Source organism: Sprattus sprattus (assembly GCF_963457725.1).
Source record: "Sprattus sprattus genome assembly, chromosome: 10".
Classification (NCBI taxonomy): domain Eukaryota; kingdom Metazoa; phylum Chordata; class Actinopteri; order Clupeiformes; family Clupeidae; genus Sprattus; species Sprattus sprattus.
The window spans coordinates 12,115,122-12,136,529 of NC_137908.1; the positions used below are offsets into that span (position 1 = coordinate 12,115,122).

Genomic DNA, 21,408 nt, shown 5'->3' on the forward strand with positions numbered 1-21,408 from the left:
GGGGAGCATGTGGGTATTTTTGAAGGAAATTGTAATAGAACTTGGACACTGGTTACCAGTGGCCCTTTTAACACTTCAAATAAGAAATCCAAGTTATACAGGCAAGCATGGGAATTGCGAGGACTTGTTCCTATCAGATGTAAACCAGGCATGACTAACTGTACTAAAATGGATAGATTCCTAGACGGTCAAAGAACATGTATGTATGCATATCATTTCCCCCATTCTCCGCAGGATGCTCCATTAGCTGATATATGGTGGGCTTGTGGAAAAGAATATGGATTAAGAAACACTCTACCTCATGATTGGACAGGGAAATGTGCTAGAGTAGCCATAATGCAACGAACAAAAGTTATTAACGGACACAGCACCTGGTGGGAATTTCACAATAGCAATGAATAAACTGTTTCATTTACGGACAGAGCTGAAGCAGAATGCAGGCCCCCTGAGATGGGTTCTGTATTAGCAAACTGGTTCAAGAGCATCTTCGGGGGAGGGGGGACCTGGTTTTGCTTCAGTACTTGGTATCATTGCACTAATCGTATTGGTGTTCAGTCTAATTGTATGTTGTGTTATTCCTTGTTGCAGGTCACTTGCAGTCAGAGCAATAGCTTCTCAATTTACCCAGATGACAGTGTTGGTTGATAAAAGTGAAAGCCGAGTGGGGTTAACAATGTCTTATGGTAACGATGAAGCGCTTGAAATGTTACAGGTTATGAGCAACTAAGACATTATGGGTCAGGGAGGCAGTCCTGACTACAACGGTGGCGTGTGGGAACTAGGTGACTAGACCACATTAGCCATGGAAAAAAAGAAACAAACAAAGTAGCAGGCCAAAATCAAGTGCTAGTCTGCCCTCGCCAGGCAGAGCGATAAGTGGTTTACCACTATCGCAACCTCTGATTCTACGGCAGACTCAAAGGAAGTTGAAGAATCACAACACCAGCATTCATGTGTTATGTATCAAAGTATAATGCAGTAGTTAATTTACTGATGAGTATAATGTAATAACTCAGGGAAAATGTAATAATATACACTGTAAAAAAACAACCTAATTTTAGAGTTAATAACTCTACATTTTTACAGTGGTTTTCTGTTTTGTGAAATTGTATACAAAACTATGTATAATAATGGAGGTTAACTATAAATTAAAAACACGACTGCTATTTTAAGGATAATGCCAATAATGACAAATTACATGGATTTCTATTTTTTTTACAGAAAATAACTGTATTATTTATACATAATTTTTCCATTTTTCTAAAATACATGCAAATGTAAATAAAATTACACGGATAATCTGAAATTAAATATGTAGCTCATTATATTAAGGTTTATGTACATACTAACAATTTATCATGTTTCTATGTAAATTTACAGTGAATTCCTCAAAAATTCAGCAAACCCATTTTCATTAACCTGTTAGAACCTTGATGTTTTTTGGCAAATTCTACCTAAAATTCCATGCCCAAATGTAAAGGCCTACTTTTGAGTCTTAAGTATAGTATGATTTCAATTTGATGTTACAGAGTACCCCTCAAGCTATGATAAAATACCTTTAGAGTACCATATATGTTATCTCAAATTTTAGAAAGATGTTGATAACCTTCCCAAAATATAGGCGCCCCCTAATTCTTTTTCCTTTTGCATCTAGATTACTGTGGATTTAAGTGGGAAAATGAATTGAAATGGCCAGTTATGTCATAAAATTGTGTGCCCCCAAGGGTATGCCATCACCTGAACAAATGGAACTGATATCTCATCCCAATCAAAAGTTAGAAGATAAATAATCGGTGATCTCTCCATATACTCTTCCGTGACTTTTGCTGCTTTCTGATTCTACCAGACTCTATTTCAATCTTCTCGTCATCCAACGGTTGAAGCTCTTTCAATGCTGCTGTTACCCCATAAAAACAATCTTTTTGGGGGCTGATTCACTGTTTTATTTTTAGAAGCCATGATGATGTAGAATAAATGTGTTTCGTTGTACAACTGCATTTCGTTATAGAACTGTCTAAAACTTGCGTGGCTAAACGGCAAAACAAATGCACGTGAATTACTGATTTCATCCCACCTTCTCTGTTGTGCACTAGGATATCTTTGCATCTCATTGGTCTACAGTCATGATTGACACATGTGTGGACCAGTCAAGGAAACTATTAGTTTATGTTTTTCACGCACAGACTTAGCAGAGTTTACCATAGCAACCATGGACATATGATAGCAACAAAATAGTCTTGGGTGCGCGCATTGTGTCAGACTTGTGTCAGGTCAGTCAACCTATGATATTAGTTACAGGTTCCCGAATCTTGCTGGCTGATTGGGTTATCCTGATAAGATAAGACTCTGTAAAAGGTCGGGATAGCCTTCACGCTTAGAGCAAGATGTTACTCATAAGAGGACTCAGGAGGTTGAAGATGTTAGAAAGATGGGTATTTTTATTAACCCAAATAAGGCACAAAGGCAGTAAAAACACTGACAATACTAAATCAATATAAAAAATACAGTTTTCACTAAGGACAAATGCATGGCATTAAAGCCACCAACAAATAAGCAATTCACAGACCACATGTATAAAAAGGACCATTAACTGGACAGTGAGAGTTCGTAAGGCTTGCGCCTTATTAAACACGATCACTCTCACTACGAAACAAAACAAAAGCAAATAAAAGGACCAAGGTAACTAGCCCATCGTGAGAGCTCCAAGGACTTACGTCCTATTAAACTGGCAACTTTCCTGAACAAAGAAAAAAGGTAAGTTTAAGTAGCCTTGACAAGCACCTTGAATTGGCTCATACCAATCATTGATTTCAGGTGTGTCAATCAGCAAGGCACCAACACCTGTGGCTCACAGCAGCCATACCTAAACAATCAAACTCCCAATCAACTAGGAAACACAGACTACACATGGTAGCAATTAGGCTTGGTGCCGGCATAGCCGACACATAATAAAGCAGCCAAATCTCATTAAACATAAACTCCATATATCGCGCCATCTTCACAACACAAACTTAGACACTAAACACCGGTTGACAAACGGTATGAAATATGACAATATGATGTATGATTGTTAAACAAAATAAACAGAACATTTCAGAGACAAGACATTGAATGTGTGCTGATTTTAACTGAACAAAGACATGAACATCAAACATGTAACACACACACACACCAAAACACCTTCACCCAGTCCACAAAAGCAGCAGCCTACAGGCTGCAGTGGTGGGTCACACAGGTGCCCCGTCACAGACTCACTTTGTTCATTCGGTTAAAATCAAGCCACCCCTGAACTAAACACCACTATACATATTTGGGACCCATTCTAACGGCATCGGCAAGCCTGGTCTAGTCACACAAGAGCATTGTCCAAATTCCCCAATGCTGAATGGGCACTAAATCCAACAGACCCACTCCAAAATCTTGTGGAAAGACTTCCTATAAGAGAGGCAGCTGTTATAGAGTAGTTTTGGAATGAGATGTGCGTGAAACTCATATATGTGTGATGATCAGGTGTCCCAATACTTTTGACCTGACCTAACCTTGGATCTGGCTAGCCCAGAGCAATGCAGAACAATAAAGACGAGACAAGGGGGAAATTACTTTGCAATGGACTGACTCACTCCATGTAGTTTAATATGAGTCTGAAGTCAAATGTTTTAACTTTTGTGGGTAGAGGCTATTGTGATGTTCCTGCTGAGCTCCGCTCCGGCCACGCCCCCTTCAATCACACAAGCACATACACCTGTTTCACTCTCACTCATGCTCTCAGCTGCATGTCATCAGTATCATTCACCATCCCAGCTGCACTGCATTCAGGTCCCCAATCACATGATCACACACACCTGATTCACTCCTATATATAACCTGCACTCCACTCACTCCGTGTTTGGTCTCGTCGCTACAAGGGTGAAACCTTTGCCCAAGTCTTCTAGATCTGTGGCCCACTCTACATCCCTTGGATTCCGGCCACCGGCAACTACAACCCCATTGTCAGCTGGCTTCCAGCCCAGCAAGCTCTCTGTCCGTGGGCGTCCAGCCCCGCAAGCTCCCTGTCTGCTGGCTTCCGAGTCAGCCAGTTCGGTGCCGGCAGACTTTCAGGATTGCATTATCCAGAGTGCCGTGCATACGGCACCGGGAGTAATGTGACTGTCTTGTCCGGCCTGTAGCCGTGTACCTCTGTTCTTTGCCCTTGCGCACAGTAGCCAGAGTGAGACTCTGTGCGATCTTTAGTTCATGTTCCTAGATCTTTGTGTTAGAACTCTGTCTGTTAACCCTTTCGTGGATTTGTATACTCTGTTTGTGTCCTGTTCCCCGTCTGTACTCCATCAATAAACTCTGCATCACCTGAAACTCTTCAATCACAAACCCTGCAAGTCAATGTTTGAAATAATTGTCTTCCAAAATAAAACCATCATTTTACAATCTTGAGCATGTGTCAGCACTTTATTGAATGTGTTTGATCATAAAAATGTAGGAGCAATCTGGAAAACGACAGTTTCTCTGCTAAATGTGAATTGCCGTCACTTAATTGAAGGTGTTTCATTGTAATAAATGAGGGAAAATCTGTAAAATACCAGTGTTTCTCTGCAAAACTGTTAGGGCTGCCACTTTATTGAAGGTGTTTAATCTCAATTAAAGAAGCCTGACTTAATGAATGGTGTTTGCTCGTTATAAATTAGGAAGAATCTGTAAAATAACAGTATTTTTTGCTGAACTTGTAGTACTGTCACTTTATTGAAAGTGTTCGATATAAATAATAAAAAAATCTGTAAAATAACAGTTTTTCTCTGCTGAACTGTTAGGGCTGCCACTTTATTGAAGATTTTTAATCTTAATTAAAGAAGCCTGACTTAATGAATGGTGTTTGTTCGTAATAAATTAGGAAGAATCTGTAAAATAACAGCATTTTTTTGCTAAACTTGTAGTACTGTCACCTTATTGAAAGTGTTCGATATTAATAATAGATACAAAAATCTGTAAAATAACAGTTTTTCTCTGCTGAACTGTTAGGGCTGCCACTTTATTGAAGGTTTTTAATCTTAAATATCGAGGAAAACATTGTAAAATAACAGTGTTTCTCTGCTATACTTTTAGTACCCTAACTTAATAAAAGGTGTTTGCTCGTAATAAATTAGGAAGAATCTGTACAATAACAGTTTTTCTCTGCTAAACTGTTAGGGCTGTAACTTTATTAATGGTGTTTGATTGTATTAATTGAGGAAAAATCTATAAAAAAAAAACAGTTTTTCTCTGCAAATCCTTCAATGGAAATATCTGTAAATATAGGGTTTTTGCACTTTATTTGAATTAGGATGTTTTACTTTAATTTTGCGGTTTTTGTTTGGCAGCCGTAGCTGCCAGTAATTTACTGTTTTTTTACAGATTTTTTTTTTTACAGTGTATGATGTGAACAAAGGGGCGTATTATTATTCTTTAGAGGATTTTCCCTCATATACAGAAAGGCCTCTCAAGGAACTATACTTCCTAGAGATGGATGTAAGCAGGCCCGGTTCTGAAGGGGTAGCAACGGGAGCAATTGCACCCGGGCCCGTGTAGAGGGGGGCCCGTTCTCTTTGATCCTTTCTGATATACCGAGTGTGTCTCTAACAGCACAAGTTGACCCTGTGGCCTGTGCAACGCAATCTCCCTATTGGCTGTTAGCGATTTTTTTTTTTTTAAATGTATCAAAACACATGTATCACACCCCCCTCCCCCCGTGGGAAAATCGCGACGCAGGCTGGTTAGTTAGACCCGAGCCTCGCAGCCTGCATTCTATCAACGAATGTTACGAGATGAGGTTACTAAAATATTCTGCATGTCTACTCAGTTTAAGAAGTGCTTTCCAAGTAAAGGTTTGAAAAGAACTTCAAGCTTCAGACTTTCTGTTAGGGAAGCTGTTATCTATCTGCAGAGCAAATGTCAGGCTCATACAAAAACATTAACGTGAATTAATTGATGCTTATACCTAGCACGGTGTCTATAGGATTTCCCATATACGTTTGCATTAAGCTAACGTATTTTCTACCACAGTAAAACATGCAATACTATGTGATTGTTTTTAGAAAACGAATGTTACGTGATGAGATTACTAAAATGTAGTCTGCATGTCTGCTCAGTTTAACAGTGCTACCCAAGCAAAGGTTTGAAAAGAACTTCAAGCTTCAGACTTTCTGTTAGGGAAACAGCTTTCTATCTGCCAAGCAAATGACAACACGCGCAACCTTTGGGAGCATGAACTGCACTGAGTTTTTGCGCAACAATTAACCCCAACCTGAAGCAAGCAGCCGCCTTTAGTAGGCTAAAATGTCGGGACACAAATCCGGTTCGCTAAAGAGAAAGGAAAGTAAACGGAGGAGCGAAGGTACAAAAAAGGAGGCAGAAAATGCGAATTTATACATCTTGGCTGAGTAGGCCTAGTAGACAAACGGCAGAGGATACGGGCCCTGAGACAGATGTTGGCGCATCCACTACTAGACTGTCTGCGTTGGCTGTGTTGTCCATCGAAAACCGCACGGCAAGACAAGTGGATTACAGTGACATAATCGCAAGATTTGCTGCGGCCAAGACACGACGCATACAGTTTTAAGGTAGGGCAATGGGGAATCAAGACAGTCCGCTGCGGCTGCATGCTTTCAGTTCAGTTGTGTTGATGTTGTTTAATTGATCGGATTTAGACTAGGTTTTTTTTTTTGCAGGGGGGGGGGGTCTGGCTGTGCGATGTTGCACCCGGGCCCAGAATAGCGCCGGACCGGGCCTGGATGTAAGCGTAATGTTAAAGTATAATGGGTAAAAAGAAATTGGATATCCATATCCCTTAACTTCTATATTAAAATTGTTTGCGTATCAGTTTATATAAACAGAGAGTGCCTTAGTAAAAATAGACAAATGTGCTTGTAGCTTTTTAGACAAAGCTATATTTCCATACTTGTGTATTTTTTATTTTTCATATGACAGGCCATATGGGAATGTTCCATGGTCTGTGGGTTGTGAAACTCTCCTAGGCGTACCCTAGGGAGGCATTATTGTTCTGTGATGTAAACTACTGGAAGTTGGTGGCATAGCTGTATTGGATGTTTGGAGTAATGTGATGTTTAGCATAAGGTTAGTTATAGACTTTGCTGTAGAAGTAAAACTGTGCTCGGTTGCTGTGTAATGTAGGAGTAAATGTTTAGATTATGACATGTGTTAGGATAAGGTGTGAATTAATTCACAAAGGGGGCGAGTATGTAGGCCTGAATTATCAGTCCTCTTTCTTTATTAATAAGTGTGGCTCTTGGGTGCTCCAGTGTACCTTAAATGGTAAAGCAGAGTTCAGAGTTCACTGTATTTTAGGCCTACCGGCTAGACAGAGAGTTTTTTACTTACTGTAATTTAAAAGTAAACTCAGCAGGACGCCAGCTGTGACATCCCTTTAGACAAACCGGCTGCACCTATTTGAAGAATCTCTCTCTTATTTGGAGGTAACTTGGGGAAATGTCATATGAGGAGTAGGCAAAGTCACATACTATTCTGGGATTTCTGATGGGTATAAGAACAACTTGTAGTCTGTATTTGTTAGAACGATGACCGGAATCCTTCTCTTGTTGCCTTGGCAATAATAAACCCAGCTTCCAGTGTTCTTCAAGCCTTGACTCTTGATTCCTGATTCGAAGATTAAGTAACAAGTATAGTTTAATTCTCTCCAATAATGGTAACAATGGAAAGGTCCCCACACTGCATTTGCTCAGACACCTGCGGTCAGGAAGCAAACTAAAGCATAATCTATGATTGGATTCTACCTAGGCACGCAAGAGCCCCTTGCGTAGTTATGCACCCCGTATCGCATGTGTCTCCCAGTTTTTGTAACTAGCCGACAAAGCTACACAAGCTGCAAGGCTGAGATTGGTATAAACCCATCACTGTTTACCTTGTGGGCAGTAGCATGCTAACATTACAAAGCTGGCTCAGACACCTCGCAAATCCACTCAGACGTATTTCTCGGTAACAATCTGTGTCTATTTCTCGGTAACTTTTTAAAAAATCAAAGAAAAAAAGGTTAAAAGGTTAAAAAGTTTTCTTCGTTGTTTACCATGTGGGTTGTTGCATGCTAACATTGGATAGCTGGCTCAGACACCTTGCAAATCCCCTCAGATGTTTTTAAATACACCCACAACCGTCTGAGAACCATAAATGAAAACGAGTCTTACGATGTTACTGCTTGACCATGCAGTAACCCAGTTGTAGAAGCATATTTCACCCTTGAGGTGTGACTGCAATTAATCATAGTATGGGAATGGGTTGACAAACAAACAAAATCCAGTCATTCATCAATACCTGTCTGCGACGAATCCTCCAGATCCACTGGCATAACACCATCAGTAACAAAGAACTGTGGAACGTACCAACCAAAAGCCAGCGGACCAAGAGATCCTCCAACGACATTGGAGATGGATAGGCCATACTCTCCGTTAACCAGCCAGAAACACCACAAGACAGTCCCTCAAGTGGAATCCCCAAGGGAAAAGAGAGGTCGGCTGCGAAACACCTGGTGTAGAGATTGGAAACAGACACCAGGAAAATGGGCTACACTTGGGGACAGCTTGAGATGTTGGTTCAGGACCGAGATGCACGAAGAACTCTTGTTTGCGGCCTAAGCCCCAGAAGGGGTAGTAGGCGATGATGATGATGATGATGGGAATGGGTTAGGCAATTGAGAACCATCTCAGTCAGCAGGTCAGAGAAACCTAATTATCATACAGAACAGCAAAAGGTTGCAAGACCCGTTTGCATTACAAGCCTAGCCAGAGACAGATTGCAGCATCAACCATAAAAGGAACTTCCTTTTTCTTACATCATAGTTACGTACGTTACAACACAGCTGTTGTTCCATTATTGAGGTACATTCCAGTGCATAGAGTATATTAAGTTCCCCAATATGTTTTTGATAGGTGAAAATTCACCCTAGTTACCTCAGGACTCCTGAGCTGCATGTAAGTATATTTATTAGACAAACAACAACAACAATTGCAATCGGGCTCCCCTCCCAACACACGGCTGAAAGTGAAGCAATGATAAACCTATCGCACAAGGTTTATAAAGTCAGAAGTTTAGCCTTAAACCACGTGGTGGATTTCTAATGTCCGTGGCTTTCTGTCTTGTAAGGATGGCAGTTTTGCACAAGGTCGGAAGAAGCACAGTTCCCTTCTTATCACCACTGGTCTAAGCATGCTCTTGTTCATATGCAGACTAAGTGGCACCTAATATTCGAAGCTACACATAAGACAGAAATACATAAAAGCCATGTTCCTGCTAACATAAGCACATGAGTCATATAAGGTAATTAATAATACAAGGCACTTGATTATTATATTCTTAAGTCATTAGCAGTGTTTGGAAAAAATCTCCATCAGTTTAAAGACCATTTAATTTGTTAATGGTCTTTCTCACTCCCGGACACTCTACCAGGTCGACCTCAAGGAGATGGGTCCTGCCTCTGAACTGTGTTCTACTCAAGGTTTCCTCCTGTTGAAAGGGAGTTTTGTTTGTGCTCTAGGGTTCAGGCCTTGGTCACTGTAAAGTGCTTTAAGATCATGTATATTGTTAATGCCTTTACATAAATGAATACAATTGAATTTGAATTGAATTATTAAGGAGTGTGTCTTTGAATGCTCTTTTCTCTTCAGTTCTGTGAGTCTTAACTCTACTATTAATGAGATTGAAATAGGAATGTTTCAGAGAGGAGAGAAACTGGCTTGACTGCACATGATCTTTAATTAATCTTATGTACTATGAATTCCACAATGGGATTCCACAATGGCATTTGCCCTACGGCACTCATGCTCATTCCACCTCGAACACACACACTCTTTTATCAGCTCTTGTTTTCTATCCCAGTAGTGGCTTCATGGGGGTGTTTAGCTGTTAAGCTTTTTAACATGATACCCTGCGAAGCATTTCAGGTCACCTTTTAGAAACCTTGCCAAATATGCTTTGTTTTTTAGCTCATCTTTCAGATTATGAACCATAACTGGCCTTGTGTGTGTGTGTGTGTGTGTGTGTGTGTGTGTTGTTTACTCATTCTCACAAATACACTAATGTAAGCAAGTTAGAGTCTCACTCACAATCACAACTGCTGGGTCACTGTCTCTATACTCCTTGAGAAGATGAACCTTGTAGGAAGACTCCTCCACGTCTTCTTGGACTCCTGTGTCATGGCTTGAGACAGCATTTTAGGATTTGGGATGCAAAAAAAATCATGTAAATTCTAAGGCCATGAAGATGACATTAAAAGCACTACAGAACGTATTGTATTACCTGTCATTTGATGTCATCTGTTTAGTAGTGCTGCTGTGACGTAGTGACTGGACTTCATCCAAGCGTTGTTGCCTTCTCTTTTGAGATAGCCACAGAAGCTCTCTACGATTCCACTCACTGTAGACTTCCTGCTTCCAAACAGCTAACTCCACCATGCTGTGGGCACACTGGCACTCAAGTGGGCTGTGCGTTTTTAATTTATCTTTGGGATAGCAGCACAGTTCCAGTAAGGCTTTGGGTGGAAGTGACCTAATCTCACTGAACACACAGTTGCCCTGACTTTGGGCCGAACAGTGTACCATCATTGGTCTCCAGTGATGCCCCAAAACCATGTCACAAACATGGCTGGACTCTCTCTGTGTTATCCTACGTGGAGTAACGTGAAAGCATTCTTTGCACAGCTCCTGAAATTCTCCACCCCAGTCTGCAAGTATCTTTTCTGATAACCCTTCCAGGCTGGGGACATTTTGTTTTGACTCTTTAATCAGATTGATAAAAGACTTGTGATCTATAACATGTTTCTTCTGGAAATTCCAAATGAAAGCTTCTTCAGAACTGCTTGCAAAGGTACATCTCCTCCCATGTACTGTGCATCCAATTCCCTCCACAAAGAAACAACACACGTCATACCGTTGCGGGTGTGGATATTTTGGTCGACTTGAAATTGGCCTCCAGCATGTTCCTTCATTCTTGAGTTTAGCTAAGAGCAAATTTCCTTGACACTTGTGCGGTAAGGTCTTTATTGAATAAGTGATTTGCTCTTCCTTGGTAGTACAAATACAACAGCCTACGTGAAGTTCAGATGCTTGGAATACCTCATTAAGAATGGATATGTGACACCCTTTGTCTGCCATTATAAGACATGCTCTGGTCACAACACATGCCTTAGTCCCTGAAATATGGAAGGAGGAAATAAGTTGGGTTAAAGAACTCATTTGGTTCAATTATTCATGAATAGAAACAGCACAACCAACAGTTCAGGAGTGAGTTTTTCAGGTTGATTCAAGAAATTAAGTTTACTCGTTGGATCCGATCACTCAGGATTAAACCGATGTCGTATTTGTATCTACTAATGACTGTATTATTGAATAGTGTGTGTATTTTCTGGTACTGGAACATGGACATCTCAACAAATAGAGGTAGCAGTTAGATGAGAAGGCTGCCGTAAGGCAGAAGGGCCCTTTTCGGAGAAATCATATGGCGGACAGGCCTTTTCTTATGAACCCCGGTGCACAGATAACTTTTCAGAGAAATCATGAGGCAGACATGCCTTTTCTTATAAACCCCATTGCAAAGGTACCTTTTATGATAAATCACGTGGCAAACATGCCTTCCCTAAAAAAACACATAGCATGCACACCTAGGCGCATTGGGCCGTCTCTGGGTTTTTGACTGCGTCACGGCGCTTCTGGAGGAACATGCTTAGACATGACCTCCAGGTGGGTGTCTCTGGGGGGTCGTGGCGAGGTGACGGACTCCTCTAGATGCCTCTTCAAAAGCCCCAAGGCAGACAATGTCCAGACACCATATTTGAAAAAAACAAGGCACCTGTTATCACAGGAAACTGTGCACCATGCATCTCGATATGGTTAAGTCAACAAAACAAACTGTGCAATATGCACACTGTTAAGATAGATGTACCAATTATTATATTGTTCCCCATCTCGATGTGGTTAAGCCTAATGACGTAAATAGAAACCAAGAACAGGGCAGAACAAAGGGGGGTTAGATCTATAAAATGGGGCACGGGGACTTGATGGTAAGGTTTTCTAGTTGATCACTCTTGCCATATGCTTAGAGTCTTTGAGATGCTCCATGGACCAGCTCAGCAGTGTAGTTATCTCCTCTCAATTAAACCGTTCAGTATATTCACACTTGTTTGCTTTGAGAAGTTTCTTGAGAACTCTTAGAATTTTCCACGACACCTATCACCGAGTATTTTCTCCCTGGCAATGGAGGTGTGTTTATATCAAACAACAGACTATGTAACAGCTTGGACCTTGGACATTTGGACTTTAGATTTTTTTATGAGGGGGGGGGAGTAATCAAGTGCTACACAGTGCTCACATGGTAGACGAACACATCCTGATACAAAAAAAAAATAATCTAGCCTTGTCTGCTATTTTGCAGCAAATTCATTTCTTCAAATCTTAAAGCTGCTATTTTCAATGAGAGGCAGTCGACCGAGTGCGATGAGCTGAAGTTTATTTCGGTCTTCCAGACTTCCAGTCGTCCGAAGAGGTTTGCCCACTAAGCATCTCTGATGAACTGTCAGTGCACTGACTTTTTTATGTTGTATGACTCCTGTTGTATTAACATAATGCTTTCCAATTGAAAAACCAAACACAAAGTTAAGCCAATCAGAATAGTCTGCTCACTTGTTGCCGGAAAACATTTCAAGACAATGGTGGCTGTGTGTGAGTCCGTGTGTGTGTGCGACTGACCCTGTTTACGACTCTTCGGAAGATTTCACCTGACCTTGACTATCCGCATCCCCTAAGACCCTTCAATGTGTACTCGACTGTCTTTGTCAGCCTGCACCTGCAGATAGGATCTGCACATAGGCCCTCTCTGCCTGACCTTACTTTACACTCGTTTCTGCAAAGTTGCTCCATGTTCACCACACCACGACATCATACACATTATATTTTTCTACAGCTTTTTCAAGAATATGCATGTTAAACAATATATAAATGATGTTGAATAATAAAAAAACGCCCCTGTTCATTACAAGAAATGTAGTGTCCTCATGGTTTTCTCGTTTTAATATTAAAATAGGCTATATTCACATTACATTGCCGCTTTTGTTGAGTAGTCAGTGCTTATCGACAGTCTTTATATCTTGTTTATGAAGAGACTTGTTCCGGCATAGATGCAATCAAGATAAGGAGATGACATTTTTGGAAGGGGCAATTTGCATAGTCACAGACCTGCCTGGCTTCCCCCTGTTTTTCCTGTTTTACTATAAGGTTGATATACTGTATGTGTTGTCAGGATTACTTGTTACCCAGGGCTACCTGCCTGAGGTTTGCATCAACTAAGTTGAAACTTTTGTTTACTATCAATATATTTACCCAAAAGTTAGCCTCATTTCAAAATATTTTTTTAATTCAACAGATATTTAGTTAACAGTCGTATGATACTCCTTCCATACTCATTATTGTGTCTATGAAACAGTAACAATAGGGTCTTCAGACCATGGTGAACCGCGAAACATAAGAAAATAACGGAATTTTGGAGATTTGAATCTCATATTTGAATTTCTCAAAATCGTGAGGTCTTGTCATAATAAGCAGAAACAACTGGCTTAAAAATACTGTCATTCGTTTATAGACACAATGAATGGCCACAAATATACACATGGTTTACAACTGTTAACTGTGACATAAGGTAGCAAGTTTAGTAATGTATCGATACTTCTTCTTACCTTCAATAAAGAAGCGATATATCTCATGCACCTCGCATCGCTTCCTCTTCACTAGATGAACGACTACCCTGGCACACGGTAACGCCACATAAACATACTATGTGCCCCGCCCATGGGCATAATTTACGCTGGGGACATGTAGACACCTCTTTTTGCTATCATCAAATTGCGTCCCGACCACTTTTGACCCAATGTGCTCAATCACCAGTTTATAGATAAATATAGAATTGATACAACAAAAAGTCCTATGGGGGAAGACGGAGATGTCACATTATACTAGTTAGTTTGCAGAGTGTGAATGCCAAACGCAAAAAGTAATCCAAGTAAGAAATGTAATGTGAAATGTGTTCTGTATTAAAATTATTCGTTAAAACGCAGTCTATAATTTGTCTAGTCATGTGTTTCCCAACTGGGGTACGCAAAGGGGTGTAGGGGGTACACGGGGGGAACTTGGCATTTTCAAAGTGAAACAGCCCATTACATTCTTAAACTGCCCTTTAAATACTCATGACATCTTAAATAGTCTGAATAGCCAAGTCGCAATGCCAAAAATACACCCATACACTGTAGCTTTTAGCAAAAATAAGTAGGCCTACACTGCCAAAAATAGCAGGTTAGTCAAAAACATAGGCACAACGGTGAGCTCCATTGCTGATACCCTGTCTAGAGAAGCGGGAGCTCATTCCGGTTGCTTCACGAAAATGGGTAAATGGTTAAAAAGACCACTACTTCTAGTAGAAGCCCTACTATCGAGAATGCACCTGCCGACGACAGCAACCCAGGTTGCTCTTCCTAGTCTACCTCGGAGCAGGATGGTAGCGGCAGTAAAGTTGTTGCTAGCCTGACAGGCATTGTCAAATGCGTCATAACAACACACCTCAGTTACAAGACGTTGATGCCCTTTGCCACAACGTACTAATGTGAGAGTGGGTTCTTAACTCTGACGAGCATGAAAACTAAATACTGGCAGACTGTGTCTGGAACACGATTTAAGACTTAAATTCAGCCAGACATTGCAGAGTTATGTTCAACCTGTCAAGCACAACCTGTTTTAAGCACTCATGTATTGGTTAATGCAATGAAAGAAATGCAATGTGTACAAAGGCCTGTGGATGATGGCTACCTTAATGTGTGGTGATATGTGTTGTGTTTTTAATTGTTTTCTTTGGTTGATACAGACAGTGAATGCTGCCTATAATTGCCGCTTTCATCCGGTATTAGTAAATATTTGTAGCCTACTTCACCTCCAAGTAGTACTGTAACATTACGTTTGTTTCTTTTTCCCTTTGTTTTTGTGTATTGGTTTATTGAAGGGCCAGTTGCTAGTCTTTTGCACCTCATCTTAAGCTCAATGAGCCCCTAGCTCTAATTTGCTGTGGTTTTTACCAGTGTTCCTCACTTGTAAGTTGCTGTAGCTGTCTTCCTTAATGGGTATGCTGTGCCACCAGTAAGATATTTGTAGGGTTGTTGCACTAGCTATTGGCTTTACTAGTGTGCCCTTGGGGTCATTTATGACTGGCTGGCCCTCAATATTTTAATCATGTCTTTTGTATAATGTATAATAAAGTGACATATTATTTCTGATATACCCGCCTCTGTAAAATCCTTAAAAAACTCTGTGACAGGGAGGATGAAGCATTTCAATGATAAGGTAAAATGTTAAGGTGAGTGGTTCACATGGGAAAAATGTAAGACCAGAGATACAGCAGGCCATAACTCTGTCTGAATGTCAAAACTAAGACAGACCGGAGAAAGCACTTGTCGATATGCAATGTGCAGATCATCAGATAAAAGACAGAAGTGCTGATATGTAAAAGTACCAAAAACATCTTGTGATTTACTGTGTCTAGAGTGGACCAGACTATGATATGAAACCATCGCATGATGATGGGAGGGGGCTCCTGTGAGGCCCAGAGTGACAGCACAGAACTAGGCGTTAAAAGCTTGAACATTTCATCAGAAGGCCTTCTCCGACTATTGATGTTGATGTTGCATTCTTGACTGCATTGCATTGATGGTTGTATTGTGTCATCATTTACCAAGATTTAAACTTATCTTGCTACAAAAAAGCTTCATCCGGTGACTCCTCTCTTGAACCAACACGCAGTTATAAGAAAAACCCAACAGCATGCACCCCTACCCATCAACAGATCCCTAGTGGAAAAGGCCACTTTACATGTAACAGTTTTCTACTGTTTGCACTATCAGTAATAAACCTGACCAGGCACACTTGATTGGTCTATAGGTTAGTATAGGTATATAAGGTTAGTTTAGGTTATTATATGTGTATTATATGTTTAGCAGATTGTATTGTATATTTATTTTGTATATTTAGTAGATTTATTTTATGATTATTATATGTGTACTTATATGTTATGTTATGCTATTTTATGTTATGCTATCGTAGGTTGTTGTGCGCTGTCAGTGGCACATTGGCTCAGGTGCTTGCAACAACAAGAAGGGCATAGGTTTGATCCCCAGACCTTCAGTGCTCAGGTGGGCTATCTCCAGGGCCTTTCTGTGTGGAGTTTGCATGTTCGCCCCGTGTTCACAAAGGGGTTTCCTCCATTAAGAACCCCAACAGAAAAATAACAGAAAGCAAATAATGCAAAATAACAGAACGCATGTCCATCCCTGACCAAAGATGGACAGTTCACTTCACCTGGTCCCCGGTTGCTACAAGCTGCCCACTGCTCCTGGGGGGTCCTTGAGGAAGGACGGCCCAGGATGGGAAAAAGCAGAAAATAAATGTACCACGACCTCAGGCCTGCCGGTGTGTGTGTGTGTCCTGTGTCGCCTCCATATATGCACGTGTGTGTTCCAGGGTGTCCTGTGTGCCATTAAAAACCTGACAAAGGTCTTAACTATTATTATAATTATTATTAAGAATTTCAGTGCCAAGTCTGACTCTGTGTAGTTCTGTTCATCTTACAAATAAAATACTTGAACTTGAACTTGGTATGTACACTGCCAGGGCCCTGTTCAGTTGTCTCCCAGATTAATGTGTGCAGTCTCTTTTGTACTGTCTTATTCTGTCAGACTTTGGTATTTGTCTTTGGCTCTTTTTTCCTCTCGATTGCTTTTCTCGTGGTTTAGCCTCCAGTTGTTGTATTTTGAAAGTCTGGGGCCAGTTGACGTTTTAGTGCCTTTATGTTTTGTGCTGGAATACTGCTCCACCATCAGTGTGACTTCACTCTTCAACTTGATTTGACACTTCTTACACCATTTGTTTTATCTATTTGGTGACATCACTTTCCTCAATTTCTTTATTACAGGTACAAACGTCTCCTGCAGAAAGCCTGCAAGCACAAGCTGTTGAGGCATGAAGTCATTCTGTGCACTTGCACCGCTGCATCAATCCCAAACTCAACCCCCAGCAGATCCTCACAGACAAGTGCGCCATGGCAACAGGGCCTTGGGTTTTCAACCCCCTGAGCAGGTAGTGCTGGATGACAACAAGGGACTGATCAGCGAACATGCTGTAATACAGTTTGTTACAGCCAAAACACACTGATGAATGACAAACAAGGAAAACATCAATGGGGCTGGTGAATGTGTGTTTAAATGTCAGTGCATACTGTATGAGATATACAAGACATCAACCTGCCTTTTGATCATTGGATTTGTGCTGCGTTCATGACCTGTTGGAAATTGGGAAAATGTAAGCTCGAAATTCAAAGCCCAGAGATACCGGACTTGACATTGTTGTGTTTTGTATCTACTTATGACTGTATTGTTGAATAATGTGTATTGCTGGTACTGGAACATGGACATCTCAACAGATAGAGGTAGTAGTTAGACGGGAAGGCTGCCATACATACATACGTCGTAGACATGCCATTTCTTGTAAGCCCAGTTGTAGAGGCCTTTTTCTGATAAATCACATGGTAGGCATGTAATTTCTTGTGAGCCCAGTTGTAAAGACACCTTTTCTGATAAATCACATGGTAGACATGCCATTTCCTTAAAAAACACAGGATAGACTCATTGCGGGCTTTCAGACAGCGCTTCTGAAGGGCCATGCCAAATTCATGGCCTTTGGATGAGCGGCTCTAATAGGTCGTGGAAAGTAGACACTTCTGCAAATATCACAAGACAGGTAGTTTTCCAGACACCATACATAAAATCACTGAGACACCTGACAGCACAGGGAACTGCAATATGTAAAATAAGAGATGTGATCAAGTCTGATGAAGGGGTACACAGGGCGAGGCAAAGAATAGGGAAATACGAACGGGCTTTAGAAATATATAAAAGGGCACAGGGACTTGGTCATCGTTACCTTTTTCTCGCTCTTGCTGTTTGCTTAGAGTCTTTTGAGGTGCTCCATGGACCAGTCCAGCTCATCAGTTGATTTTCTCTGAATTAAAACATTCAGTATATTCATACCTGTTTGCCTTGAGTTTCTTAAGAACTCTTATAATTTTCCACGACAACATCACAAAGAGTACAATCATGGCATCCTCCGTTATGACCTAATATTGCAAATGCTTTTTTAATTACTTTGAATAAGTGATTTACTATTGTATATTATATGTTTGCATTCTTAGTGTATTACTGAAGTGGCCAGCTGTACAGTTCTTTCAAAGGCATTTACAATAATGGATATTAGTTCTTCTAGTCTAAACAAGCCTAATTGATATGAACATGATTGGCTATTCATATGACACTTGCCAGCAAAGGAGGTATCAGATTAATGTTAGATTCTTAATTCTTTGTATTTGACTCTACATTAATAGCATCTTTGTATTTTGTTTCAGCATGAAGACATCTGTGAGACCCTTCACAGCAGTTCTACAATGGCCACCTAAAGACTGGTCCACGCCCTCATGCAAGGCCAAGTGTACTCATGACCGCCTCAGAGCATCCAACCCCTATCTTATTTGGACATGTTGAAGGGAAGGAAGTGGGTCTGGTGGTGTCAACAGAAAGCAATAAAAAATGAAATCACAAACATTGAGGAAGCTGAACAAACGGTAAAAAGAACATTAAGAACATAAATATGATTAAGCCTTTTCAGAACATTACTGAGTGGTCTGTATTATATTACAAGAGCCTTATCAACAAAGTAACAATTGCTGTTTATCTTATTGTCCTACAGATGCATTTCCGCAAGGAAACGCAAATGCGGTTGTGCTGCAGAAGCAACAAGAAAGGGAGCATTCAGAGAATGCAAACCTCCGCCTTGTGACCTTGACTTTGACCTTGACAGTCCATGCGTTTCTGCGTAATCCTGCTGACAAACAAACAAACAAACAGACAAACAAACAAACAAACATACAGGGGTGAAAACATAACCTCCTTGGCGGAGGTAATTAGGTGAATGCAAACACTTCGCCTTACAAAATAAAGGTTTGACTCTCCTACCACCTGTTGGGTGAGCATTAAAAAATCACCTAACAAGGCAGGCACAGGGCGGCGAATCACTAACAGCAATGACTCGCTGACATTGAACCACATTGTCAGGCAGACAACACACACTCTATATACATTATTAAAACACACAGCTATTAAAATATGAATCAGTCATTTTTCAAAATTAGTTGATGGTCTCCATTCATTGTGTGCAATGCACCTTATCGAAATTAAAGGAAAAACTTGAGCACTTATGAAGAACATTTGTTGTCTTTTCCTCCTTGGTGGTGCATGCCTCTGCATGGGAGCAGCAGGACAGGACTGATGACTGAGGAAGTGTGAGTAACAGTATGTATGAAGAAGCCAGAGGTTTTTAGGAACAGGGAGCAAATGGGACATGATGTAGTGGGTAAAGCACTACATGCCATGGATGGTGAGCAAGTGACAATTTAGTTTTTAGTATTTTCTGTGATACCACAGTTACAACCATCTACTGTATTGGCGTTAGCGCCTCGTGACAACCCTCACTTATGCCACATAGATAGCAGTATGGAGGCTAACTTAATATGTGGACTTGAATAACCCGGTGTCTATTGATGTACATGTGTGTGTGTGCTTGAGTGTTCAAAGTCTCTCTCTTGTGGTCTCGCTGTGCAATGCAATTCAGACCCAATCATAGCAAGAGTGAAAAGGAGGGAATTCACCTTTTCACATGGTGATATAGTTAACCTTCATGTACTGTATATTCCAGTAACTGGTCATATTTTACTTTCCGGTGGTGTAGATGGTATTTTTCTAGACAGTGACACCTATCATTTAGATTAGAAGAAGACTGATTCACATGCTCACCAAGCGCGATCATTAAAGGTTTTGGTGCTATGTTGACGTCATCGTTGGCACGCAATGACCAATCCGTCAAGCATATCAGCTGCTTTAAGGTAACGTTAAGCTTCTACGACTGCGTTACTGTCTGGTCATGCAGTTGTTTTAACGGACTCGTGAACATTTAGGGCCCTATCTTGCGATCAGAAACGCAAGTAGGACGGCGCCAAACGCAAGTAGCTGTGTGGGCGGCTCTATGGCGCAGTTGCTATTTTAACGGCGGAAAAAACACACTTGCGTCCAGCGCAAGTGTCAAAAGGGTTGGTCCAAAGGAGGTTACTCAGCCATAGGTGTGGTTTGGATAATATGCAATAAACCAATCAGAGCGTCATCTCACATTCCCTTTAAGAGCGAGGAGCTCATATTGCAAAGCGGCTTGTTATCGTAATTGCGGAATTACCGGGAGGAAGACCGTGAGGCCACCAGAACGTGTGTTACCAGAAACAATCACGGCAATATTTTCCCATGCTTGTTTGGAGAAATGGTTCTTCTTTTCATTTCTCGTTTGTATTTTTTCAGTTACTAGCATTCGTTTTTTGGTTGCAACATATTTGAAATAAAAGTCACAAAAACATACTTTCCGATGTTTTGGGTTCACCCTCACTGAATCACTAGGTTATGTATGCATGGTAATAATATTGCCCCCTTCGGCACATGCAGTTCAACCTCACGTCTTCTAAAGTCCTCTAATCTATCCTCATTTATGTCATTGACACATCCATGATTCATGGCAATGTTGTGTAAAACACTGGGGGCACGTATGTGAATATGGGTGCAGTCTATAGCGCCAAGGACGCCAGGGAACCCATACTTCTGTACCCGATTCAGCACCCTCGAGGGCGCGCACCACTCGCTTGATCGGAAAGGAAAGCAGTTCGCCTAAACAAACGCAGGGAAAAATACTATACTACGATTTCATTATTTGTGAAAGAGATGGAAGAGAAGAACACAAGTGATTACAGTCTTTAGAACTGTTCTAAAGAGTACAAACAACCGATGTTTTTCTTCCAAACCTCGGATAATAGCAAACGCAAAAGAACACCTTTTTGTTCTGTGGAAATATATAGCCTACCCCAGCCATGACTACAAAATGAATTAACTTAATTTTCCTTTGAGCAAGTTGAATGTATTTGACACGGCGTTTCACAAGACTAAATATCGAGGGGGTGCATCTGCCGCGGAGGTTGCTGAATCGGGTACAACACTGCCATTACAATTAACCTGAATCATTTGGGTCAATGTGTACGCTAGATGTATGCCTCTTTTTAAAATATCTTGGATATGGATATCAATATGATTTCCTCTTGTGGTAAATACTTTATTTTCCTTGTAATTATATATGGCTTGCCAAAAAGTTGGTGTAAATCTCTCGTGAAGACGACAGAAGTAAAGTGTAGCCTATAGGTCCTATACTGTGCGGGCAAGCACATGCGCCCTTAAAATAGCGCTCT

General features: G+C 40.8%; 1 protein-coding gene across 1 annotated transcript in view; it reads right to left on the minus strand.

The window, feature by feature from the left end:
• LOC308370732 (3'-5' exoribonuclease HELZ2-like) overlaps nucleotides 1-13,816 on the minus strand; it is a gene marked incomplete at both ends in the record, with an annotated part of 42,348 nt that extends 28,532 nt beyond the window's left edge. The window contains 4 exon segments of the mRNA XM_080845438.1: nucleotides 10,101-10,194; nucleotides 10,294-11,185; nucleotides 13,721-13,798; nucleotides 13,801-13,816. Of these exon segments, the coding sequence (XP_080701564.1) occupies nucleotides 10,101-10,194; nucleotides 10,294-11,185; nucleotides 13,721-13,798; nucleotides 13,801-13,816 (1,080 nt within the window).
• Nucleotides 13,817-21,408: the final 7,592 nt, after the last annotated feature.